Raw genomic sequence first — 27,866 nt, forward strand, 5'->3', positions numbered from 1 at the left:
CATTAGACGTGAAATAAAGACTTACATTTGTATAGCACTTTTGAAGCGCATTGTTTGCAAGTAGGTATATTAAGCATCCTGTATCGAGCAAGATATCCCTATTAGCAAAGAAGCCATTTAGTCTGTTTTTCTGAGGGTTTGTTAGGTTGAGGACAGGCATGCAAGGAGGTTCATTGAGAATCCTCTTTTTAACTTCACCATATATAATCATCACAATGGTCCTTCTTAAAACTCGAACAGTCAATAACTTACCAGGCTCTGTGTTTATTCGACAGCTATTAAGAAACTCAGGAGATATATAAATATCCACATCACAGAAGAACATCAGTGCCTCGCCCTTCTCCCAGGCTTGGGCTCCCATATCCAGACCACGTCCTCGAGAAAACTCATCAGCCAAAGGAACCAGAGTGTAGTTGTGAAAATTAGTTTCACTGCACAGAAAGAAAATCTTTTATTTCAGGGATTTCCAGTTTTAATGTAATAAAGGCTGCACTAATAAATTCAATTTGCACTGTGCCTTTGATGCGGTTAAAAAAAAAATCACAATGCACTTCATAGATGCGTTATCGAAAACAATTTGACACCAAGCCACGTAAGGAGGTTTCAAATGATTGATAAAAGGGTGATTTTATAGGAGTGGGTTAAAGGAGAACAGAGAAATGAAAGGGGCTAGCAAAGGAATTCTAGAGGTTGGGGCCTGGATAGCAGAAAGCATGGTAACCAATGATGGAAAGATGTGGGCAACATAGTGGCTCAGTGGTTAGCATTGCTGCTCCACAGCGTGAGGGACCTGGGTTCGATCCTTCCCTCCGTCAACTGTCTGCGCGGAGTTTGCATGTTCTACACATGTCTACGTGGATTTTCTGTGGTTTACTCCCACAGTCCAAAGGTGGGCACAGTTGGTTGGATTGGCCATGCTAACTTGCCCATAGTGTTGGCTAGGTAGGATAGCCATGGGAAACGCAGGGTTACAGGGATGAGGCTGGGGATTGGTCTGGGTGGGATGCCCTTTGGAGAGGGTCGGTGTGGACTCGACAGGCCAAATGGCCTAATTCCACACTGTAGTGTAGGGGTTGTATGATTCTATGAAATAAAATAAGGGATACACATAAGGCTGCACTTAGAGAAACAGGCGTGTCTTGCAAGGAAGAGGTCACAGAGATAGACTGGCCAAGGAGGAATTTGAAAACAAGGATAACAGTGATTACAAGTAACTCAATCCGAGGACACTGCAAATACAAACCTACATGCATGACTTGGTGCAGGCTATCCCACTGCCCTGAATTACCCAGATGCACATCCTATTTTTATTCTTTTTTATGGCTCACCTGGCAGTCATTTCCAGGATCTTCTTCACTTCACCTAACCCTTCCTGGCCAAAGTAGACGACCGTGAGGTAAATGTGTCCATCCTGGCGAATGCACACATCTCTGCATGAAACAACAATTGGAAGTATAGGTGTTTTATTGAAAAGCTGGACGCTTAGACATGGGTAAGCTGGACACTGGCAGAGTGTCAGTTTTAAGAAATACAGATACACCAATGATACATGCACATGTCTTTAAGGTTTTACTGCAGGATCTGATTGCATGAAATTACTTTGTAATTTTAGTCGAAGATTTAACCTCTTTACAAAAAGAGCGCTGATGCCTCCCTCAAACTAGCAGACAAAGCAACGTCTGCTTTCCTAAACTCCAAACAGTACCCACAAACCCCAAACAAGGAAGGGGGTAAAATGAACATTGGTTAGGTTTTGACTGCGCCCTTTCACAATGTTTCTACCTGAAATTCTGCATGAACTGGGCAAACGCTTCAGTGCGACCGGACAGAGGAACGATGATATTGATGATCTGCTGCGAGACATCGATTGTTTCACTTTTGACTTTCATAAGTGGCCCAAAAGGACGGAAGAGTGTGATATGTTGAAATTCATCCAGAAATTCCTTTTTGTAGAACAGTTCATACAAGGTCCCTTTGTCTCTTTCTGTACGGTAGTAGCCTGAAATAAGATAATATATTGGAAAGTTAGAAAGTTACTTCAGAAAAAGGCACTTCCTTCAATTACTGTCTACTGAAATGACAGAGTCCAGCATCTGAGACATTCCTGGTACAATTATTTTTGCACCACACTGCAGAAAATAAGATGGAATTGTGGAAAAACTGCAACAGAGATTCACATGGATGTAAAAGCACAAACGAGAAAGTTTAGTTATTAATTGACACTTAAAAGAAAGGAAAAGACAAGAATTTCCTGAACTTCACTCATTCATTTATCAATAAGAAGGTCAAGGACAGTAGGTATATGGGAACACCACTACATCCAAGAACCGCACGCAAATCTCATACCATCTCAACTGGGAATTATATTGCCATTCCTGCACTGGGTTGCTGGGTCAAAATCTTGTAATTTTTTTGAACTCATTCATGGGATGTGAGTGTCATCAGCCAGGACAGCATTTATTAACCAACGTTAATTGCATTAGGTGTCAACAACATTGCTGCAAGTTGAGAGTCACGTGTAGGCCACACCAGATAAGGATGGCAGTTTCCTTCCTTAAAGGATACTAGTGAATCAGATGGTTTTTTTCTGACAATCAACAATGGTTTCATGGTCATCATTAGACTCCTAATTCTGAATATTTATTGAATTTAAGTTCCACCATCTACCATGGCAGGATTTGAATGCAGTTCATAGATTATTACCAGGCTCTCTGGATTAATAGTCTGGCAATAATGCCACTAGGCAATCAACTCCCCATTATTCCATCTGAAACAGCATTGTGCCTAAACGAGATGGGCTATAGGAATTAAAGGCAATAGCTCACTACCACACTCCCAAAGGCAATTAAGGATTAGTGTCAAATGTTGGCCTTGTCAACAATATTCACAGACCATGACAGAAAGATCATTCAGCTACTTTTGCAACCAGGGTACAGTGCAAGGAGACCTGGCCCATGAAAGAATTATTGCTGAAGAGGAAAATCCTTAACCTTTGGTGAGAGAGATCATTTGGCCCATCCAGACTGAACATACTACAGCGGTCAGTTCCATTATTCCAGGGTTTCTCCCCATTAGAAACCAAGCGACCATTCCACAAGTTTGCCAAAAAGCAAGACATAACTGTAGTATTTGAGAGTAAGGTGAGAATGCAAGTGGGAATTTGTTTAGGTTAAAAAGACAGAGCACAGCTCGTTATCAATGTTTGGGATAAGGCCTCAGATGCAGTTGCAGGATCTATCCCTAGCTACATGGTCACACACAGCACTGTGATATTTTTGGGAGGCGATACTTTACTGCACTTGGGAAAAACATGAATTCTAATCATCTCCTTATTAAAGTTTAACATGGTGGAGTACCTTCTAGGCTATAGGCCCAGGTTCAAATCTGACTTGACCTGGAGGTACATCAGAATAGGTTGATTAAAGAATTCTTTGACGCCCTCTTGTGGCATCATGGTAGTGTGCTTACCTCTGGGACAGGAGGCACAGGTTCTACTCCCATGCGCCTGTTTCGTTGCAGAGTAAAAGAATTTTATTACAAGAGAAATAATCCGGTAAGACCCTATTTAACAAATCAAAGATTTTAACTTAAGAACTACATTATAAGCTTGATACATTTAAAAGAACACAGATTTCCCATAGCCATCTTTCACTTTGAGAAGTTGGTGTTTAGAAAGCTGCTTCTCAAAAGTTACTAAATTACTCTTCAGAGGGAAGTGTAATGCAGCAAATTAAAACCTAGAGCTCTCTGAAATAGGGGAGAATGTCCACAGGAAATAAGGTCTCTTGCATGAATGCTGTGAAGGTGAGGAAGCTTCAAGTGAATAATCAGCTGTACTGTGACTGCTTAAGAGATCTGAACTCCACTGAATGATTCAGCAGAAGCAACAGAATTAGATTTCCACAGAGAGATAAAAAAGCAGGTGAAATACAACCTGAATCTTGTTTGAATTTTAACAACTTTAAGGATGAAACTGACTCTTGCTATCCCTTGGACAAGTGTAGATCAAGCAGTGATGGTAGAGCTGATTGCAGGCGATCAGCTCAGAAATGTGTATGTGAAACTATCACTTCCGTCCTGTCACCATTCTGTGATATTCTACAGAAATATCAGTTCCTGCTGCAGCTAACGCTGTTTTAAAATTCCAGTTTCTGAAATGACGTGACCTAATGTTTACTGTACACAACTGAAAGCGGGGTGCATCAACCTGAACTCAGCTGTTCAATGCCAGGTGCATTTCAACAGGCCCTGTAATCTCTACAATGCACAACTCAAACGTTTGTACAAAAGCCCAGAGGCACACTCAAGCTCCAAGTGTACACTAAGTTATAAAATGCATCATTCAGTCCCTGGGCTTGACATTTTAAATATTGTTCTTTAATAAGAGTAATTTCTCCATGGACTTATCAATCCAGTAGATAACCTGGCAACGTTACAGTTGATGCACATCATCAAGGGGTAAATTAACACAGCACACCCTGAACAGAATCTCCCCTACATTCCCTCCATCCTTCCCCTGGTATCCTACTATCTGTCACTTAAAATTTTTCTCTATAACACAGTCTAACTTATTTTGGCATGGGCAGCTTCCACTACTTTCACCAGTTTACAAACCGAATAAATTTGTCCGTGAACAATCCCCCAAATGAACTCAGTCACAGCCACATAATTACAATCCAACTGTCAACAGAGATTTGTCCCTGCTGTAATCCATTCTCCCTCCCAATCCAATTCCACAGAGATTTCATTAATGATTAGTGCTGCATTCATACACTGAATCCTCAGGGTCTGAAGGTAAAGAAAGAATCTAGTGTTCAGAGTCTAGTCCTGGTGAGCTAACCTCAATGGATTGTAACTATACTGTACTCAAATCAAACCACATGCAGAGTTTACCATAAGAAATGGACAGCAGCCAACTGGGCAGAAGGGACAGCGGACTCTAGACAAAATGCAATCCAAATAGAATCCAGTCTCAGGAATGACCAACCTTGTATGCACGCTGAGTGCACACTCCATTTTGATAAAGACAGCCCCTCCACACAATAACGTCCACACAAATGACAGAAAAATTACCAACAATTGGTGCACTGGCACTGTGTAACCAAGTCAGACATTACACCACACTAGGCTATAGTCCAACAGGTTTATTTGAATTCACAAGCTTTTGGGGCATTGCCCTTTCATCAGGTGAAGGGTCAAACTTCAACAGCACTTTGAAAGCTTATAATTTCAGATGAACCTGTTGGACTGTAATCTGGTGTTGTGTGACTTCTGACCTTGTCCTCTCCAGTCCAACACCGGCATCTCTACACCATGTAACCATGTCAGCAGCTGGTGCACTGCCACTGTGTAACTTTACTGACAATCGGCACACAGGCACATGAATGTATGAGGGAAATGTTAATTTATTCTTTTGTGGCACGGACCAAGAAAACTGCACTGGCCGTCATCGGGATCATGAACATCTGCCTGAATCACTGAATTGGGCATCTCCCTCATTAATGGGCCCCCTCAATATGAAGACTACACACTCATCCAGATCACAAGAGTATAAGTATGTACAGATAAAGGCCACCAATCTGTTCATCCCACCACATTTCTTTTAACAAATACATTTTGTTTTGAGATGTGAACAATATGGGAAGACTGCACTAGTTGCTCCTCCTTAGATGCCATCGTCCCTCTGGACTGACGCAAGTCTTGATGATGGAGATCATTTAATGGCGTCAGAATGGAGAACTCTTGGACAATGATGTGAGTGCAATTGTGCTGTCATCAAAATAATGATGGGTGCCTGGGTCATGACAACAGGAAGCCTGAATGATAGTCCCTGACTGATCAGTGGTGGTTGTTTCACAACTGGGTGTTTTAGGGGGTACTCAAAGAGCAGGATGCCTACCACAGGGGATAGTAGGGAATGTGGGATAATCAGATCAGCCATAATATTAGTGAATGACAGAGCAGCCTCGGGGTGGGGGTGAGAGGGGTGGGTGCCCTACTCTTGACACTGTTTTGTATGTGGACCGACTTCATTCCCTGAAGAACATTGAAAAACAACCCACACATCGTCAGTGATTTGCTAAACAACTGTCTAGAAGTTATTCATTAGCAATTTCTGTTGTTGGATGACAAAAGGCCAGATCTATTCAATCCCTGGGCCTGTCTTTTTAAGTGCTATTCTTTGTTGAGCACAAATATGACCTTCGACAGATTCCACAGTCTGCCATTACAACAGGCAGCTGGCTTTTGTCTCCATTACTGTGGCAAGAAGACCATTCTGAGCTTTGTTCACTGTTCAACTTCTTTACATAATTCTACAATTTAAATCTTCCACCCCATAATTCCATACCACTGGTCCTGTTGTTGCATCTGAAATCAATCAAGTTTCTTAGGCTCAAACCCAAAACAGAAATTGCTGTGGAAATTCAGCAGGTCTAGCAGCATCTGTAGAGAGAAATCAGAGTTAACGTTTCAAGTCAAGTAACCCCTTGGTCCCCACAGAATTTAAGAAGGGTCACTAGACTTGACAAGTTAATGCTGACTTCTCTCCACAGATGCGGCCAAACCCCGTTGAATTTCACCAGCATTTTATGAGTTTGTTTCGGATTTCCAGCATCCACCAGTTGTTTTATTTAAGTTTCTCTAACCATATTGTGTGCAGATTCTTGGCGTTCCTTTTGACAGTGTTGCAGTCTGAAACTAGAATTTTTAACTGGCTATTGCCCAAATAATTTATAAAAGCTCAAAACTCCGTGAGACGTTCCTGATGTTTACAGATTATCTGATTACAGCAACCATAGGGACAGGAGTTGGCCACTTCAGTTTCCAAATGAACAATTCAATATCTGTGTACCACTATCTCCCTGCAACCTATCACCACTTTTCCTTTGCAGGTAACTGCTTAATTTCCTTTGAAAACATTCAGTTGAATATGCCTCCATCACCAGTCTCTCAGGCAGTGCATTCCAGACGCTGACCACTCTGTGTGAAAAGATTTTCCACACATTGCTTTTGCTTCTTTTACCAATTACTTTAAGAATGTTCCATCTCATGTTTGATCCTTTCGTAAATTAGCAATTTCCGTTGTTGGATGGCAAAAGGCCAGATCTATTCTGACCAGACCACTCATGATCTTGAATACTTCCAATAAATTTGATCCTAGCTGACTTGTGTCAATGAGCATGACGGGCCACTTTATACTGTGAAATGCAATCACATGCAGCTCTCTCTGTTCATGGTTTTTAAACAAACTGGAGTAAGTGTGGAAATGCTGTAGCTGTTGCAGAAAAACAGAACAAACAGAGAAGCTGCTTAATTGTGAGGGTATCCAACCCCACAAGTCCAAACATTTTTATGTTAAACAATGAAGAAACACTCTTTAAAAGGAGTGGATTTGGAGGTGATGGTCTGGTGGTATTATCATAGGTCTGTTAATCCAGCGACCCAGGTAATATTCTGGGGACCTGGGTTCAAATCCTGCCATGACAGATGGTGGAATCTCAATTCAATTTTTAAAAATCTGGAATTAAGAATCTAATGGTGACTACAAAGGCATTATTGAATATTGGAAAAACACATCTGGTTCACTTTAGGGTAGGAAATCTGGCATCCTCACCTGCTCTGGCCTACATGTGGTTCCAGACCCACAGCAATATGGTTGACTCTTAAATGCCCTCTGGGCAGTTAGGGATGGGCAATAAATGTTGGCTTAATCTTTGATGCCATATCCTCTGAATGCATTTTTAAAAAGCGCAAAAGGAGAAATAGCACATTTTGCACAGGTGCCAAGCCACAAGACTCCCAGCACAAAAGCTACACATGCTTGCTGAAAAAGAATAAATTAGATTCCCTACAGTGTGGAAACAGGCCCTTCAGCCCAACCAGTCCACACTGACGCTCTGGAGAGTAACCCACTCAGACCCATTTCCCTCTGACTAATGCACTTGACACTATGGGCAATTTAGCATGGCCAATTCACTGTGGGAGAAAACCGGAGCACCCAGAGGAAACCCACGCAGACAGGGGCAGAATGTGCAAACTCCACACAGATAGTCGCCCGAGGCTGGGATCGAACCTGGGACCCTAGTGCTGTGAGGCAACAGTGCTAACCACTGAACCACCATGTCGCCCATTAGTGCTGATGTGACACAAGGGGATTAACACTCAGCCTACATCTCTGAATCTCTTCTTTTGATCTATTCAGTGGAGGAGCTAACATATTGCAAACAGTTAAAAGTCCATTAAGACACAGTCAATAAAGACCATAAAACTATACTGTGTCATGGGTCTCATGCTGGAGTAAAGAGAAGTGAAGTGAAGTGAGCCAAAAATGAGTGAGTCGGGTCAGATGAGGTTTGGGGCCTTGTGGGGAGAGCAGCTACATTCCTTCTAACTTTTACCGTCATTGTGTGACCTCCAAGGTCTGTGTAGCAGCAACTTCAGGAACTGAAATGAGGTCACACGCCAGCTGGACTTCTTACAGCCATGCAGCTTAGAGGGAAAGTTGGAAAGGAGGGTGACAGGAGCCATGCAACTTCTCCACTATAAATAAATTCAGAGTATACTGATCCAAGTCATAGTCACAATCATACTGCACAGAAACAGACCCTTCATTCCAACCAGTCCATGCCAAACATAATCCCAAACTAAACTAGTCCCATCTGCATGCTCCCGGCCTATATCCCTCTAAACCTTTCTTATTCATGTTCTTAAAATGTCTTTTAAACGTTGGAATTGCACCCACATCTACCACTTCCTCAGGAAGTTCATTCCACACGTGAACCACCCTCTATGTAAAAGAATTGCCCCTCATATCTTTAAATCTCTCTCCTCTCACCTTAAAAATGTGCCCCCAGTCTTGAAATCCCCCATCCTAGGAAAAAGGCAATGACCATTAACCCTATCTATAACTCTCATTATTTTATAAACTTCTATGAGATCGCCTCTCAACCTCCTATGCTTCAGTGAAAGAAAGTCCTAACCTACCCAGCCTTTCTTTATAACTCAAACCACTTTCCCTGTAAATGGGTCAATACACTATTGACAGATTAAAATATTCATACACCCATACCTCAGCACAATTTATATACACTGATTCTTTCATTTAGATCACCTTTTAATGATCTCCAGAAAATTACATTTTGTGCATAAGTCCTATTGAAAATGTACAAAATTGAAAATGCTGAGATTCAAGCTGATTGCTAATGACTTCAGCCTCACTTGATTACAAAGGCGAGAACTCACGTATATATTAATCCCTGTTAAGCAGTTTTCAACTGTCCTATTAACAGCCTGCACACAGGAAAGATTATGGGATAATATGCACGCAAGGCTCTTAATGCCCATTTAATTTTGTCTCAGATCTGTAAACAAGTTTGCTCATTATAGTCTTAAGTAAATTTTAGGCCAGTAATCAAGTCTCAATATTTTTATACACCCACAAATAAAATATATAACAACTTAATGAAGTGGCTGCTGAGTCAAAATCCAGGAACTGCTTTCCTAATAGCACTATGGCGTGTAATGCTTCAAGAAGGTAGTTCACCATCACATTAAAGGCAATTAGGGAATGGCAACAAATGTTGGCCCAGCCAGCGATACCCACATCCAGTGAATGAATAAAAGAAATTACACAGAAGAATGGAAGATAATCTTGCTAGTCCTAAATGCTGAAATACTCCAAACCTTTTTCACTTCCTCAACTGAACAGCTGCATGGTGATTTTGGTCATCACAAATACTGCATGAGGATTAGTATATTGCTCTGTGCAGGAAAAAAGGACTGTTGAAGAATGTCATAGGCTGCAGTATGACAGGGTGATGTCTCAGAACAGTGAGACACTGGACCATGGGTGAATGCAGAGGGATGGGAGGGGTTTTGCCCACAGCACTGTTCCCTTGAGGAGAAGAAAGGTGAAGAAACAATTTAACATGCTTCCCATCAGCATGGAAAAGACACACAACAGAATCCAGGTTACAGAAGACAATAAATAAATAAATATTTTGAATCATAGAATGATTACAGCTGAAGAAGAGGCCCCTTGGCCTATTGTGTCCAAATCCACCTTTGCCAGGCCCAGCTTCCCTGCCGTTTCCCTGCAGCCTTATAAACTTCCTCTGTTCTTATATTCATCCAATTCCCTTTTGAAATTCAAGATGGAAACATTCCAACACACTCTCAGACAATGCAATCCAGATCATAACCACTCGCTATCTTTTTCCTCATGTTGCCTTTGATGCTTTTGCTGCTCACTTTTAAATTAAAAGGTTTGGACCTTTCATTTATGTAGCATTTTTCACAATCTCATGACATCCTAAATACTACTGCAAAAGGTGAAATGTTTCTTCAAGTGTTGTCACTATTGTTATGAAGATGTGGGCCTACTATACCTTTAAGAGAGTAAAATCTCGCAATGACAGCACCAAATGTGCTCAATAAGACACAATGTAACATATGCTCCAGCTACTGGGATAGCTGGTTGCCTGGAAATGACAAAACAGATTCGAATTAGGCCAATCAGCTTAAATTATACCCCCAAAAATACCAAATTCCAATCAAGTTTGAATTGTGTTTATTGACAATCTTAAAAGCCAATAACACAATCTGATGCTTTGGGCTATGAGATCGGGGAAAATTGAACAGTTGGGAGGAGAACTACCACCACACCAACAGCTGTAGACTGCTAATCAGAACTCTCTGAGAGGTACCTGTCTAGAAAAGGAGTTTGCCCAGAGAAAAAGCTCAACACTGACCTGGAGAGCCAATCTACCGACGAAGATAAAGAGAAGATTCGACCACTGGCTGATTTAAAAATTTGTATTTTCCTGTAAATCTTAATTGGGTGTTTTATCGGACTAGTATTATAGAAGAGAAGGTAAAATATAGGTTAGAGAAAGAAGGTGCAAATAGTTGTGAGTTAATTATTCTCTACTATACTTTAAGAAACAAAGTTGTTAATTTTTACTTTAAATAGTTCTTGGCCTCGTGAATTTTCACAGATTATTGCACAAGATAAATCATTTGTGTTGCTGGTTTAAATTAAGCAGGAGGGTTTATCCCATATCGTAACACTATTATAATATGGGTGGTAGATGGGGTTGTTATTCTCCAGCATGGTTTAGCAGTCAATTTCACAATGGCTTGGGAACAGGTTCTTGGGCCTCTTGTCTATTGCTGGTCACCTTTCAGCTTACTTCAGCTTCATTGCGACAGTCAAGTACCAAAGAAAGACAATCATACCTTTTAGAGGTTTACAAAATCATGAGTGGCATTATTAAGGTAAATAGACAAGGTTTTTAAGAGTTCTTGAGAAGACAAACAGGAAGAAAACTGACCATATAAGTGCACAAATATCAGCTTGCCTCTGCCAGACATGACCAGTACTCTCTCATTCCCAAACACACAGGCAGCAAAAGACACAAATTCAACTGGGATGATGTAACTACCCTAGCACAGGCGAAACAGAGACACACCAGAGATTTCCTTGAAGCCTGGCACTCCAGCCAGAACTCAATCAATAGACACATTGAACTGGACCCCATATACAAATCACTCAGATGCAGAACCGGAAGTACTAACAGAGACATATAAATATGAGGCAGGCCAGAGCACCAACACCTTATCAAAGATGCACTAATGATGTCACTTAGCGAGGAGATGAAACGTTTGCAGGAAACACACCAGCTCTGCAAACGAATCCACTACTTCAAGGTTTTTTTACCCTGGGGTGGCAGAGTCCAAAACTAGAGGACAGAGGTTTAAGGTGAGAGGAAAAAGATTTAAAAGGGACCTATGAGGCAACTTTTTCATGCAGAGTATATGGAATGAGCTGCCAGAGGGAGTGATGGAGGCTGGTACAATTACAACATGTAAAGGGCATCTGGATGGGTATATGATTAGGAAGGGTTTAGAGGGATATGGGCTAAGTGCTGGCAAATGAGACTGGATTAGGTTAGGATATCTGGTTGGCATGGACCAGTTGGACTGAAGGGTCTGTTTCTGTGCTGTACATCTCTATGACTCCAACTCAATATGCCAGCAATTTATGTACACTCTTATAAAATATTCTCTCCAATTTCTCCATTCTCTTCCTCTCCTGCAGTTCCACTGATGGCAATTAACCCCCATGTGAATGGAACCTGGGACCTTCCATAATGTTGAGGCACCTAATATTGCTTTGAGCAAAGAGATCAACTAGGAAGACCATGATGTACATTATTTCAAGAAACATATTGTGGAACAATATGTTTTTTCTACATAACATGAATGAATGTAAACTGTCCATTATTAGAGAGATGGTATCAAAAGCTTGTGATAGTTTTCACCTGAATGCATCCACTCACTGCTAGCTTAAATCTGTCTTCAAACAGATTATTGCATTTAAGCCAACTCATAATTCAGTGCCAAGTAAATGTAGGCAAAGTTTTAGATGAACTCAGGGTTATGGAGTGGGAGGAATGGGAGGCAGGCTGGGAGACAATTGGAATATTCAAGACAATGCCCTGTGGGAAAGTAACTCATTGGTCAGGCAGCACTACAAATGACCTGAGAACATGAAAGCTGCTGTGCTAAGGCAAGTTTGCTCTCTTTCCAACAGAGCAAACCCTTTAAGAGAGGAGTGATCAGGAGAAAAAGAGAAATCTTTTTGCAGCTATTTGAAAAATGCCCTGATAAGCTTAACAGGACTAAAGAGGTTTATGTCACAGAAAGAGGCATTCAGTCCACAGACTCTGTACCAACTTTTTGTTAGAACAATCCAAAATGAATCCTAATGTCTTGAGCTCACTCCATAGACCGGTTTCAAATATTTACTTCAACTATCTATCCAACTTTCCCTTAAAAAATGCAATCATTTCCTCTTCAACCATTCTCTGTGACAAAATGTTCCTGCTCAAACAATCCTCTGAGCAAAGAAATCAACATCCAGTTCAATTGCTAGATAACTGGGGTTTGCAGGCAGGAAAGCAGAGATCTCACTTTAATCTCTCAGCTTCAATGCAGTGTTAAAATATCAAGCTGCATTGTGTAGTCGTGGGGCCCAAAGATGCAGTTGTCAGAGTTGAAGGCAATAGTGCTATTAGCCAAGTCAAGCTGAACTTGAAAGGCTCAAAACAATCCTGACTGCCAATCTGATCAGCTGCTCCAAAATGTACAACTAAGACATAAATCATCAGCACTAACAGCATCCTTAAAATTATTATTTTTATTGCAATGAAATTGGAATGAAGTTGACCCTAAGCAAATTGGCCTTTTAATTGCACGTTCAGATGAACTTAAGTGCCAATTAACTAGCATGTACTACATTAGGAACAAGTTTTAGGTAATAGAAGTACTGAGCAACAAGATTTCAAACTAATCCATGCCATTGATCATTTAGTTTCAGTTTCCATTTTCTAGGATAGACTGGTCACTAATATCCACTATAAACCCATGGACTCCCACAATTACCTTGACTGTATATCCTCACTGTATATACTGTAAGGACTCCATACTATTCTCCCGGTCTGTCTGTCTCCATCACCCCTGTTCTGGTGATGCCACCTTCCACAGAGAGCCTCAGAATAGCCCACCTTTTCTCCTCAACCAAACATTCCGTGCCACCATGATTGACGGGGCCCTCAGTCATGTCCGACCTCTTTCTTGCATTTCTGCCCCTACCCTTTCTCTTCTACCCTTCCCACAACAATAGAGTGCCTTGGTCATCACTTTCCACTCCATTAGCCTTTGCATCCAAAAGATCATAACCTGCCATTTCTGCCACCTCCACAGGAATGCTGACACCAGACACGTCTCCCCTCCCTTACCTTGTCAGTATTTCACAGGGACCATCCCCTCCAGGACTCCCTAGTCCACTCCTCCGCTGGTCCCTCCACCTCCCCACACCCCCAAAGCACCTTCTCATGCAATCGCAGAAGGTGCAACACTTGCCTATTTACTTCCTCCCTCCTCATGATCCAAGACCCTTCCGTTATAATCCAAGGCTCCAGACATACCTTCCAGGTGAAGCAATGATTTACCTGCACATCATTCAATCTACTGTATTCGCTGCTCAGAGTGTAGTTTCCTGCACATTGGCGAGACAAAAATGCAGACTGGGTGACTGCTTTGTGGAACGATTACACTCTGTAAAACATTACCCTGAGCTTCAAGCTGCCTGTCCCCGCCAACAATTCCATCTCCAGTCTGCTCTGACGCTCCAGCAAAGCTCAAATCTCGCTCCGGGAAAAATGCCTCATCTTCAGCCTCGGTACCTTACAATGCTCAGAACCCAACACTGAGGTTAATAAGTTCATAACGTGAACTCCATGTTCATAACCCCCCTCTAAACCCAAGCTTCTATCTTGTATGAATTGCACCCAACACAGCTGACCAATTTTCAACAATTCACATTTCTTGTTCGCACACTACCCAACATTTATCTTCCTCTTAGCTTGTCATCAGGAGTCCCTTTCATTGTCTCTCCATTTTTTTCCTCTCTCTCTCCCACTCCATGAATTTTACTCCATCCTTCCCCTATGCTAGCCCTTGTCATCAGCATAAATATCAGCATTCCCTAGCTGAGGGAAGAAGAGCAGAGGAATACTCTCTGATGCCCTGGTTAGTATGTATCCTTCATATTAAATTATTTAAACCGGTTTACATGGCTATTATTATGTCATTTTTAGGACTTTGCTGTGTATCAGTATTTAATCAGTATGAAGTGCTTTGGGATGCCCTGAGAAAATGATAGGTTTGGTATCAATACAAATTCTTTCTTTCGTGTATATCTACTTGATGGAGCTCTGCCAGTTCCAACTCTAGCTGGCTGGCAGGCAATCACCTATTTCAAATAAAAAGAAAAATGATGAGTGATGTATTGGCACTCAGTCTGCAATTTCACCATTGGATTGTTTTAAAATACGAAAGTGGTATTTTCCACATACCAAATCCTACAAGCGAGACTGAAGATGATTAACTAGTTAATCTGTTTGTGAGGGTGTTGAAAGAAATGTTTGGTGGAACAGAGAACACCTTGTTCCTTTCCAATGAGTACCATATATTTGTCAACGTTCAGCTAAACCGTCAGAGGTGAGAAACTGGAACTCTGCTTGGATCATTGAAAGGACTGTGCCAATGGCAATATAATCATCCCACAGTACAGCACTAGAACAGAAGTCTACTTCTATGCGGGCAACAATTCCATGAAGAGTCAATGCGTCATGTAGTTAAAAGCTTAATTTTGCTTATATTAATTAAAAGCAGCTGAACCCTTTCAATTTTTTGGTTAAAAAAATGTCTTAAATGCAGAGACCTGTAACTAAATAACCTCCCAGTGCGTGCCAAGTCCCATTCTAGACTCTTAAGCACAGAGACCTAGGCTGACAATGCAGGGGGGTACCAAGCAAGCCTTGGTACTTAATTCTCCCAGCAGCATTGCTAAAAAGAACTTACTATAGGAGCTTACCTTCTGCAAAGAGGCTGTCTCATTTAAAAAGTGGCTTCACTTCAAAATTACTTAATTTATTGCCTTTGAGAGGTCCTAAGATTGTGAAAAGCTTTATTCAAACGCAAGTTTTGCGTACTGTATTCATCTACCCAATACTATGAATCAATTATTTAACATAAAATATATGGTACTGCACCTTCTACAAAGTCATTCTCAGTGTAGCTGTGTTTCTGTGCCCGGTCATCATCATCTTCGTCATTATCCTGCTCTTCCTCCTCTTCCTCAGGGTTATTTAACACTTCAATTCCAGCCTCAATAGCTTCAGCAAAGTCATCCCTTCGATCCTTCCTCACTGCTTTCTCCTCAGGATGCCGGGTCAGACCCATCTCCAACTGGTACACTTTGGTTAGGGTGAAGCTTTCAAACGGCACCACCGCATACTCACTGGGCACTCTGGCACCCACACTGACCTCAGCTTTATCGATCTGTGAGTGCAAGAACTCCAGTAGATCATTGGGAAAGTTTTCCTTGCTGTTCTGGGCACCTCCGCCGGTTAGAGATGGACCCTTCTTCTCCTGCACGGATTTCAACTTCTCACTCATTTCCTGGAGTTCCTGCTTTAGCTGAGTGATTTGCCGCTTGAGGCTTGCTGCCCGGGTCTGGTAGTGCTCCTCCTGTTCCTGCAGGAGGGCCTGATAGTATTCTTTGCCATACGGTTTTCCTGGAATGCCAAGGAGGAGAGGGTCATTGTCTGGCCGGGGCGTGCACTCCAGCAAGTACAAGAGGGAGATGAGGCAGAAGAAAAGAGCGAGGCCCAGCAGTAGACGGCGTGTCCAAGCCTGCATCAGTAGGCCTCGGCGAGGCATTCTTACAAGAATTGCCGCAGACTTTCTCATTGGGAGAACATGTCACCTCATTGATGTAGAGCTTGCTCCAGTCTAGCCAACTTCAGAACAGCGTCGCTTTAAAGCCATAGATTGCCAGATTCTCTGTGTCCAATCTCTTGATGAACGCTCCTGCCGTTCTGCCTGAGTTGGCGAAACAGAATTAACTTGAATGTGGCTGGACCTAGCCAATTGGGCCACTAAGAGGACAAAGGACTTTGAACCCTGCAGGACCTCAGATGAATCTGCAGTGCTTCAGCACGGTCAGGTTTCTTACATCAGACTCCAGTTGCATTTTATCTCTGCTCTCCAATGAACCTTCAGTTCGTTTAGGCGAGGCCCCTTTCAGAAACAACAGGATTTCCGTGGAGTAATACCAGTTTTGCTTTATTTGTGTCAACCTGTATTCTATTTGCTCAGACCTGAAGGCAGCAATTTCCAGCAAACCTGGGTGCTGGTTAAGTTTTATATAGGCAGAACAAAGCTTCAAAGGGAAACCGCTGATCAATACCAGGCGACTGAACAGTTTAACACAGCTAATTACATTGGTCAAAGCAGACTGGGGCTTTCTACTGTAGTTAAACCCCTAATGAAAATACTTAATAGGTTCAGTTCACAAGAAGACGTTGTGTCAAAACACTTTATTCCAGTGTCCATCAAACCACTTTGGGCCTCTCGAGCGATTGTTTCAGGTGTCACAGCAACATGCTCCTGATCATCTTCACAGACTTGATTGCTGGTTGGTCATGAACCAATAGGTGATAAGAAAGCATACAGGAGCCTGTCTCCTGGAAAAGGATAAGAGGAGAAAAAACACAGCAAGTTAAAACATGAATAACTCAGCTTAAAAAAAACCGCACAGCACTCAAAAGGGCCTTGCAAATTAAGACTCGTTTTGACCCAGTGAGACTTAGCCAATGGGCAAATCTATTTGCAGAATAATGGAAAGTTGGAACCTCACTGAAACCACAAGACAATAGTTTTAAAAGTTTATCTGTAGGTGGGCCCAAGGACAACTTGCATTTATATAGCACACTTCATAGAGTAAACAGCGTAAGGCACGCCACAGGAGAATTGCCTATCATAATTTGTCATCAACTGACATGAAAAAAAATAGAAAAAGCGACCAAAAGGTTGTACTATTTTGAGTGAAGATTTAAGGAGTGTTGAAAATTTAGGAAGAAAATCCATAGCTTAGAACTCAGGCAGCAATGGAAATGATGAATGCACAAGCAATCAGGTTTGGAAGCAGGCAAAGACAACGTAGGGCGAGATGGGGCTACACAAATAGGGAGAGACAAGTCCATAAAGGGATTTGAAGATAAGGATGAAATCATTAGCTGAGAGATACTTATTCTCACTTCGGAAAGACATTAGCAGTATCTAGAGGAAAACAAAATTGTCAGTGCTGTAAAACAAACAGAAATGAAAACAAAGATAGTTGGAGAAACTCAGAAGGTCTGGCAGCATCTGTGGAGAGCAAACAGTGTTAACATTTCGAGTCCAGTGACCCTTCTTCAGAATAGGTTTTGTTTTTGTTTTTGTTTTTGTTTCAGATCTTCAGCACCCACAGTTCTTTGTTTTATATTAGCAACAGAAACAACATTATCATATTAACATTAGTGAAAAATTATAGAATGCTGAATTCTCAAGACGTGGTGTACAAATTACATCATTGGCAATCCTAGAAAACACCAATCCAACATATTCACTGATTCCATGGAATCCCCTCACAGACAAAAGGCTTTAGATGTCATAAACAAGAAAGAGTTACTGCTTTATTACCCATGTCCTGGACACTCACCAGAGGAAGCCGTTTTGCTTGATCAATCCTATATATTCAAAGAGTAACACAAGTCTTTGGAATATCTGGTAACACTAAGTGATGGTAAAGAGGAGATACATCAAGCACTAAAATTGGCATCTCAGTTTCTCTTCACGTTGAATGAAAAGCAAAATATATTTGTCGAAAGACAAACTAATTACTTTGTGAATAATTGCAAAAACTTTGAAAAGATCTTCGAGTCAGAAACTAGACTTACCTTCAGCTAACCATGGCATGTCGTAAAAACACAATTCACAGAAATCACATTTTAAAACTGCACCTCAATATTGTTAAAGCAAGTTAATTATGGAGAAAATCAGGCATTCAGCTGCTTATCATTAAAATGTGAGGTTTATGTCCCTCTGGGAGAGACACTGATTTAACTAAAGTAATTTAGTTTATTTTGACTCAGGGACAAGAACTAGTCTTTTTGTTTCACTTCCTCTCAAAGCCTGGGACATGTTACTTTTGATGAGTTTATACTTACATTTGCAATGGCGTAAGTCATGTGAGCTCAGGGTATGCGTTAATTTATTAAAGGCAGGAGTGCAACACCAGTTAAGGCACAGCAGTGTGACCCAGTCTGTCCCTTTAAGGCCACAAAATCAGTTGCTGCAAATGTCCACTGCTAGAGATGAATCAACTACTGTTGTCAAGTGAATCGCTGTAGAGGTGGGAATTATTCAGTTGTTTGCATCTGTACCATGGCACAAGAATGACAGACTCCACTTCCATTCCTGCACATTTTTCCATTCTTCCCTTCCAAATATGCACCCGGCTCCCTGTGAGGGATTTTATGGCCTTTAACCAATGAGCCACTGCGCTAAATCATTTTAAGCTCGAAGAACTTTTTCTTGAACAAAGTATTATCTCATTGTGGTAGTTAAGAGTCGATGCCCCTTGTTGCCAGTTCACCGACTGATGGAAATGACTTTTCACGGTGCTAGTAACTTTTAACTATCTCAAAAACCCATCATGATTTTGAAAACCTCTATCAGTACTTTTGTGGTAAAGCAAGCTTCAATTTTTAAAACCTGTCTTCAACATTATAATTCATCATTCTTTGTGTGATGGGAGTGAATCTTCATTGTAAATGTCCCAGGCTCCAACATTCTTCTACAATGAGGTGCGCAGAGTTGGCTGCAGAATTCTTAACTGTGGCCTAACGACAATGGTATTTGCTTTCTTCCCCACAAAGACCTCATTTTCTTCCCTTCGATTTTTCTAGTTTTTTTCTAACATTAACCAATGTATTTCTCTGTTTTTGCACTAACTGATCTGAATGGCATCGTCCAGAAACTACCAAAGCTTCTTTCAAAGCTTCTCCAAAGCCCATGACCTGAACTAACTGTAAACACCAGGCCACCAAGTGCTATCTCCAAGTTCCCCTCTAACCGACATACCAGCTTGACTTGGCCATTAACTGGCCACTCCTTCATTATTACTGGATCAAAATTCCACAATTCGCCTCCCAGGAGATTCATTACATGGGATGCAACAGTTCAAAAAGACATCTCACAACTGGGGTGGCATGGTGGCTCAGTGGCTAGCACAGCTGCCTCACAGTGCCAGGTAACCAAGTCCAGCCTTGGGAAACTGTGCAGAGTTTGCACGTTCTCCCTGTGTTGGCATGGGTTTCCTCCAGATGCTCCAGTTTCCACCCACAGACCAAAGATGTGCAGGTTAGGTGGACTGGCCATGGGAAATGCTGGGTTGCAGGGATGGAGTGGGTCTGGGTGGGATGCTCTTCAAAGGGTTGCAATGGATTTGATGGGCCGAATTGCCTGCTTCCACACTAAGAATTCTATGAACTGCATTCTCCTGGGCAATTAAGAATGAGTAATAAATACTGTCCCTCAGCCCAAGAATAAATGAAAGCAAAACTTAAGGTGCTTTTTTACCATAGCCTTTTTAAAAAATATATATTCAAAACGGTTATAACTTAATTAGCTAACTCTTCTTTCACTCTGGGAATTGAGCTTGAGCCCACACTACACCTAAATCTCTCTCAAAGAACTGCATGCGTTCTGGAGACACAGCCAAGCTCCTAGTGAATCATACTGGTTTTCTGCTTTTCCTATAAATTAATTCACCAAGGTAAAGTCGATAGAAGGTTGATGTGCGTTATCCAGCATGGGTTGAGTATTAGCAGCTTACATACTCTTAACTGTAGGTTTCAGTATCATACTAAAATATGCTATAACAGGATGACTAGTTCAGTAATAACACTACTACATCACTGACTTTCACGATGTAATGTTACAATATTGGGAAGGGGGGGTTTGGTTTAGTTTCCCTGGACAGTTGGTTTGCAAAGCAGTGTGATGCCAACAACGTGGGTTCAATTCCCATCACCGGCTGAGGTTACTATGAAGGACTCTCCTTCTCAACCTCTCCCCTTGCCTGAGGTGTGGTGGCCCTCAGGCTAAATCACCACCAGTCATCTCGCTCTACTGGGTGGAATTTGCACATTCTCCTGGTGCCTGCGTGGGTTTCTGCCAGATTCTCTGGTTTCGTCACAATGTCCAAAGATGTGCAGGTTAGGTGGATTGACTATGTGGAGGTTAGCGAATTAGCCAGGGCAATGCAGGGTTACAGGGATGGGTACGAAGATGAGTCTGGGTGGGATGCTCTCCAGAGAGTTGGTATGGACTTGTTGGGTCAAATGGCTTGTTTCCACACTGTAGGGATTCTATGGAACATTGACTAATTTTGTGCTGAATGTTTGTGTTAACATCATTGGGGGGCACAATCCTTGGCTGAGACTTCAATACTGAATATTACTGCCATAATTTGAGTCTGAAGACACAGCTCTGCAAACCTGTTCAATGAGAGATTGGAAAATTCTCTGCATTCTGGCCAACATTTTTTCTTCAAGAAGCAACTGTGTGATTGCTCGATTATTCGGATTTTCTGGCAAAAACGGTAGCATCTTTGCCTACTAACAACCATCACAAACCATAAGGTTCTTAGGGGGCTTGCTGTGAGCTTGTTTCCCCTCAGGTAGGGCCAAGGCATAATCTCAGAGTAAGGGGTCACCTATTGAAAACAGAGATGAAGAGGAATATCTTGACTCAGAGAGTTGAGAGTTCTTTATTGCAAAATTGCAGATGTAGAGGCTGGGTCATTAAGTATATCAAAAGCTGAGGCAGACAGAGTTTTAATCAGTAAGGAAATCAAGGGTTATGGAAATAAGGCAGGACGGTGCAGTTGAAGATTATCAGCTCAGCCACAATCTCATTGAATGGTGGAGTGGACTTGAAGGGACAAACGGTCTATTTCTGCTCCTGTTTTATGGTCTAACCAGCATGCTCAAACTGCAATCAGGTGTGACACAAATATAAAATACTTTGCTTCAAAATATTTCCAGGAGAAATTTTGCAGAGCAGCCCTTTCCAATGTCTTGGGAGTAATATTAAGCCACCCAAACCGTGGTGCCTCCAAGTAATCATACTGCAATGATTGCAGCCACATTGCAGCTGTGATGCAGCTACACCTGCAAATCTCCCATTGCACTTCTGAGGACACTGAGCTCTGAAATAAGAACAGAAAATGCTGAAATGCTCTGAGGGTTTGTCATCCATGGAGAGAGAAACAGAGTAAACATTTCAGGTCAGTGATCCTTTATTGAGACTCAGACTGGTAGAGCCGAGGTTAACCCTGTTCCCTCTGTGAACAACTATCATTTACATTTATATAGCATCCCAAAGCAAAGCATTCCACAAGAGGGTTTTGTTTTATTTTTATATGGGTTGCTGGCAGGGCCAGCACTTGTTCCCCATTCCTATTAGCCCTTAAGCTGATTGTCTCTCTAGGTCTGTTACGCTGGAGACATATGCAGGCCAGACCAGGTAAGGATGGCAGTTTTCCTTCCCTAAGAGACATTTTATGACAGTTGGCAATGGTTACACAGTCACCATTAAACTTACTCTGAGCTTCCAAGAAAATTGTTAATTAAGAGTTGTATGGTTTTACGGGAAGTGACAAAAAGCTTGGTGAAAGAGGCAAGTCTTAAGGAATGTCTTAAATGGAGAAAAATAGGTAGAGAGGTAGAGAGATGTAGACAGGGAATCACAGAGCACAGGAAGCTGAAGACTCAGCTACTAATCTGGAGCAGTTACATCAGGGTGCCCAAAGGCCAGAATTGTAATACTACGGAGGCTCCATTGTGTATAGAATTCTGTATGTGCCAAACTGGTTTGCTGGAAACATGCACTTCAAGCAGCTATAGAAAATGCCACATTGCATAATGATTGTCTGAAAAAGCAAGGTCAGTCTCTGACAGGTAAGAAGTGGGTAAAGCTGCTAGGGAGTTCTGTGGAATCTGGAACTCATTATTTTTCATATGCAACCAGCATAAAACAGATCCTGCTCTGCTTTCAAAAACAATTATGTTACTTTTGCTAATTAGAAGCTGAAATATCCTGTGGAAGCAAACAGTATGAACTGTTTGCTCGAAGCTTGAATAAAGAAAATAAATAAATTGGAAGAAAAGAAAATGACGACTGGAGCAACTCTGAAAACACACAAGTTCATCAGACAAGCCGAAAACGTGATCTAACTTTTCATAGGTTTTGATGGAGCTGATTTCATAACAACCAAATAACCTTTTGGCCATGAAGCTCATTGGGAATAGCATGAAACTGAGGAAAGTGGTACCTCTACCTGGTATCTGACTGAGCTCTCACCACATTCCCCGCCACTCCATGGGGACCCTGTGCTTTGTCAGATTTTACAAGCTTCTTTCCTCTTTCTGCAAAAACCACTTAAACCTACACTGGCTCAACATTTTATTTCTTTTCATGCCCATTACCACCCAGATTTTATCTTGCACTATGATCCCTTCTGACTGCCAATTACTCCTACCTTCCATCCTTTTGCTGACTTTGTTCATCCCCACATGCTTAAAAAAAACTGTTCCATCTCTGAACAAAAAAACAAAGAACTGCTGATGCTGGAAATCAGAAACAAAATCAGAAATAACTGGAGAAACTCAGCAGCTCTGGTAGCATCTGTGGAGAGAAGTTCTAAAAAAAGGGTCACTGGACCTGAAACGTTAATTCTGCTTTCTCTCCACAGATGCTGCCAGACCTGCTGAATATTTCCAGCAATTTCTGATTTTGTTAAATTTCTAAGATCTTCCATGCTGGAAATGAAATCTTGAAACATGAACTGTTTCACTTTAGCTGAGGATTTTCTAGGAGGTTTTGTTTTAAACTGGATAGTTTAACATGCTTAGCGTTTTGTTTCTATTTTAGGTGATTTCTTTGTTCAGGTTTTGATCGTGGCAGCCCTGGCAGATTCTGATGGCAGCTATCAAGGTTCAAACTGTAACTCAAATACAGTGCCATGGTAATTTATTTTAAAGTGATATAGTCAACAGCATCAGTAAGGGCAGTGCACGGAGACAGACCTGTAACTTTGATGCAGGCAATGCACAAACGTGCAGTCTGAATCCAATAGCACCGTCAGTGAACATGGGTCCAAGGAGCCAACGCTGGAGCACAGAAATAAATGTGGCTGTGGAAAGTTGTTTTTTGGCTGGGAAGAGAAAAGAGTCCAATAGTTCACTGAAAGAACAATGAAAATTAGATATTTCCCAAGGCTTCTGGCATGCCTGCTTTTGGATTGTGTCCATCAGCCTTAAATAAAGACTACTCATAGTAGAGCTGCTGGGCTGCCATTTGAAATTTGCTAAAACTTTCTCCAAGTTCCGTAGCCAACTTGATATTACTTTTTGATCTTGAGAGACCAGTGTTTGGGAGCCAGCTCCCAGCATTCACATAACTTAAACCTGGCTCTCTTTCATCAGCAAGAGACTCACTAGCTTGAGAGTTTGTTTCCTGAAGCTGAACTAAAATAATGTCAACATAAGACACACAGCTGGAGGTCAATATATGCAAAAGAAGCAATGCCTATTCAAAATGCTATGAGTAGATCCTAAATATGTTTGTTTATACCCTCTCCTAGCCCATTCACCTCTCAACAATTCTTCCACATCAAGTGTCAATGTTTTTCTGAAGACAATGTTAACTGCAAGAGCAGTGTAATCGATGGGAATGACATATAATACAGCTGCAAAGATTGTATCTTTTTATTCTTCTGTATTTTGGAACGTGGACTGAAACGAGAAAATGACTATCTTAAGAACCAAGGGCTGTGGAAGGGATCACTGCATATTTTAAAAGCAGGTTCCCACACATTGTAAGCATTGTTTATGTTGCTGTCTGTTCGAGCAATTGGGAGAGGTTACTGCAGGTGTGCAAGGAGGTGGGTTCACCGGGAGATTCGACTGCAACAAGCAGCTGATTGATGTGTGGAACGGTGACCCAGTTGTTGATGACAAAGGTCTTCTGCCTGTCGACAACTATATGATTGACTCTGGTAGGTGAACAGCTTGTAAGTGTGAATAGTTAAGGGCAGAAATCTTCAGATCACCAGAAAGATCGGTGCTACATTTTATCTTAAGTAAAAAAGCCTGATGAACGTCAGTTTATTTTCCTTCCCTAGTTGCTGTAAACTGTGACTTTTAATCAATAAGACAGAGACTTTATAAGTTGTGAACTAGATGCTTTATGCCTCATGCAAGCAAATGGAAGTACTTAGAGAAGGCATGCTGAAGAGTGGTTTATCTTGGCAAGCCAAAAGGAGCATCTCATTGAACCCAGTGGACCAATAAACTGTCACCCCACTTCTTGTCTTCTCTGAAAACGTCAATGATTTTTATGTCTGTCTGGGTCTTCTCATATGTAAGTGTAAATGCAGTTTTAACCAGTGGAGTTATATGTGGACAGTTCAAAATAGTTTATCTGTAGCTATAATCTACTTATTTGTAATAAATATGAATTCTTGATAGAAAGCTGATCCATTTTTTCTGTCAACCTGGATATAAAAAGACAGGTGAAGTGGGGGAATTTTGCACACTTTTATAAAATCTTTAACTTTTCTGATGACTTCAGGGATAGCAGGCTTGATTTCCAGCATACTACTCATTGAAGTTTGACACAGCACAGGAGGCAATTCGGCCTTAAATGCCTATGTTAAGTCTCTGACAAACCTTAGTCGAAAAGTGTGGCGCTGGAAAAGCACAGCAGGTTAGGCAGCATCTGAGGAACAAGAAGACTGATGTTTCGGGCATAAGCCCCTCATCAGGAATGCTGGTGGGGACCTTTGCCTGAAACGTCTATTCTCCTGCTCCTCAGATGCTGCCTGACCTGCTGTGCTTTTCCAGCGCCACACTTTTCAACTCTGATTTCCAGCATCTGCAGTCCTCATTTTCTCCTAGCCCTCTGACAAATCTTAGGCAATTAGTTCCATATATCTTTCCTCTCCCTCCCTGTGCAAATGATTCCCTTCAAGTAGGGACCTTCAATTGTAATAATTCAATACTGTGTGAATATGAATACTCTTTATGAAGAGGTTGGATATTTAGAAGAAGACTGCTCTCCAGGGAAAACACGGCAATGGGATTAGTCTTCCTTGCTCTAATGACTGAATGGCAACCTCCTGCGTTTAAGGTTTTGTGGTCTTATGTAAGAACTCACAGGTTCAGCAGAAAGAAGTCCACACTACATTTTTAAATAACAAGGCGATCGATATAGAACTAAATTGGAGAATTCAACAACTGATTATACAAGCGATGGGCAACTTCAATAATTTGCAAAACGTAGTGAAACAATTATTTAAACTTTTAAAATAGGAAGCAAATTATTTGGTGGCCAACAGACATTTCCTGGATTGGATACAGTAATTACAACGTTAAGTGAATTAGAATCGGAAGGTTGCTGTGCTCCAGACTGTGACCATTAGTTAAAGACATGAAACCACAAACTAAGCATAACAACTTGCATTCATATAGCACCTTTAACATAGCAAAACATCCGAAGGCACTTCAACAATATTTGGCATCGAGCCATGTAAAGATAGGGACATGAAAACATAGGAATTAGGAGTGGAAACATACAATTCAGCCCTACAGCTCGGTCCAACATTTAATGTGATCATAGCTGATAGATATGATGTGATATAACTGCTCATTAAAGTGGCATGCTCAAAGACAAAGGTTTAAAATAATGTCTTAAAGGAGGAGAGAGAGGTTGGAAGAGAATGCCAGAAGTTAGAACCAGGCAGCTGTAGGCATGACTACCATGGTGGAGCAAACAATGCAACTAGAATTGGAAGAAAGCAGATATATCAGCGGTCTGTGGGGATGGAATTTGCAACGTATAGTCAATAATCAACAGACTAAACTGGCATCAACTCATGTTAAACAAAGCATTAGTAAAAGGAAAAGAGCTATGATTGTAATTAAACAGCAGAGCAATGGAAATGGTCTGAAATGAAACTCAACACTGGCACAATCTAACTCAGCCAGCGTTAACTATCCCACTTAGTGTCATTAACAGACAGGAGCCATAGACTGAGTGTCTTACCTCAGATAATAAATGAATTTAAAAATGTGAATAATGTTGGAGTTTTGGCAGACTTGGGACAGAAGTCAGTTATTAGAATATGATACTTAATTACTGTGAGAAAGATTAATGCTCGAGTCTCCCTTTGTACTCATGCAGCATTTCCTTTACTTGCTGTCTCGTATGAATGAGTCCACCCCTTTCATTGAATTGTGTGCAATTTTTTACTGTCATAGTCACAGAGTTTATTTACATTTGAAGAGGAGTGGGCGGGGTCTCCATACAAACTTTGAAGAAGCTGGAATTGTGGACTTCATCATCTCATGAGTGGCAGGCCTCTGAGACCCCTATTAGGAAAGCATTATGAAAGCAACTAACTATAATGTGCATCCTTTGTGATTAACACAGTTCTAAGATACAAATTACCGAGTGCAGTTTGTTAATGTCACAACAGCAGAATATCCAAGAAGGAGAAAGTTGGCTCTTGTCCCATATGTGCCCAAGATCTCACGCACATACTACTTTTCAAACAACGTACCTTGGGTAGTGATAGACGAGAACTCTCTCTAGTCTGGCAGAATGATAACAATTATTGATATATCCAAAACTTAAATTTGACAACAAAGGTTTACTAATAATAAACAAATCAGTCGGAGTGAACAACTGGGATATGGTATGTGTGATTCACCCAAGATAATCATTTAATTCTTTCAACCCACACACATTGTTTCATTCATCTCATTCCTTTAATCATTACATCTGGCTTCCACCTTTTCCACAGTCCTGCCGAGAGGTCATATCTAATCCTACAAAGAAATAATGCAGCGGTCTCAATCTGGGTTTAGCAAGAAACATTTATCGTAACAAAGGCACTTTCATCATTTTGGCTGAAATGAACAACACAGATGTTACTTTGTTTCTTCAAAAAGAACTTTAAGCAAGAAGCTTACCCAAACAGCTATGTCTGCCCGCATGCTTTAGGTCTGTGCTAGTGAGCGCAGTCTCAACACTACAAACTTGTGCAGTGCAGTCACACTAAGTCATCTAGAAGGAAAGAAAGCAAGCCACATCAGTTCAGCTACAAACGTCTCGTTCAAAGTGGAGCAGCCCATATGTTTGTCATTACTCTAACCCATTCTGGCACAGACCATCATTGCTTTACTCACTGTGAATTTTACCCTGAGGTGGAACCTGCAGTAACGTCTGTAAAACCACAGAGGTTTTGCTTTTTGTTTGTTCATTTGATTGTTTTTGGGTGGGGGGGGGGGGGGGAGGAGGAGGATAAAAGGAAATTATGATGACTGCTGCTTTCATGGCAACCC

The 27,866-nt window shown here is 41.4% G+C and overlaps 1 protein-coding gene across 4 annotated transcripts in view; it reads right to left on the reverse strand.

Moving 5' to 3' along the window:
- Positions 1 to 27,866, reverse strand: part of csgalnact2 (chondroitin sulfate N-acetylgalactosaminyltransferase 2) — a 60,712-nt gene that overhangs the window by 10,693 nt on the left and 22,153 nt on the right. For all 4 annotated transcript variants that reach the window (XM_072583497.1, XM_072583496.1, XM_072583495.1 and 1 more), the window contains 5 exons: positions 27,495 to 27,588; positions 15,621 to 17,096; positions 1,783 to 1,999; positions 1,329 to 1,430; positions 253 to 431 (listed from right to left, as the gene is read on the reverse strand). In XM_072583497.1, the coding sequence (XP_072439598.1) occupies positions 253 to 431; positions 1,329 to 1,430; positions 1,783 to 1,999; positions 15,621 to 16,320 (1,198 nt within the window). In that variant the 5' untranslated portion in view covers positions 16,321 to 17,096; positions 27,495 to 27,588. The remainder of the gene's footprint in view (positions 1 to 252; positions 432 to 1,328; positions 1,431 to 1,782; positions 2,000 to 15,620; positions 17,097 to 27,494; positions 27,589 to 27,866) is intronic.

The sequence above is a fragment of the Chiloscyllium punctatum genome, chromosome 13, assembly GCF_047496795.1.
Source record: "Chiloscyllium punctatum isolate Juve2018m chromosome 13, sChiPun1.3, whole genome shotgun sequence".
Lineage (NCBI taxonomy): Eukaryota > Metazoa > Chordata > Chondrichthyes > Orectolobiformes > Hemiscylliidae > Chiloscyllium > Chiloscyllium punctatum.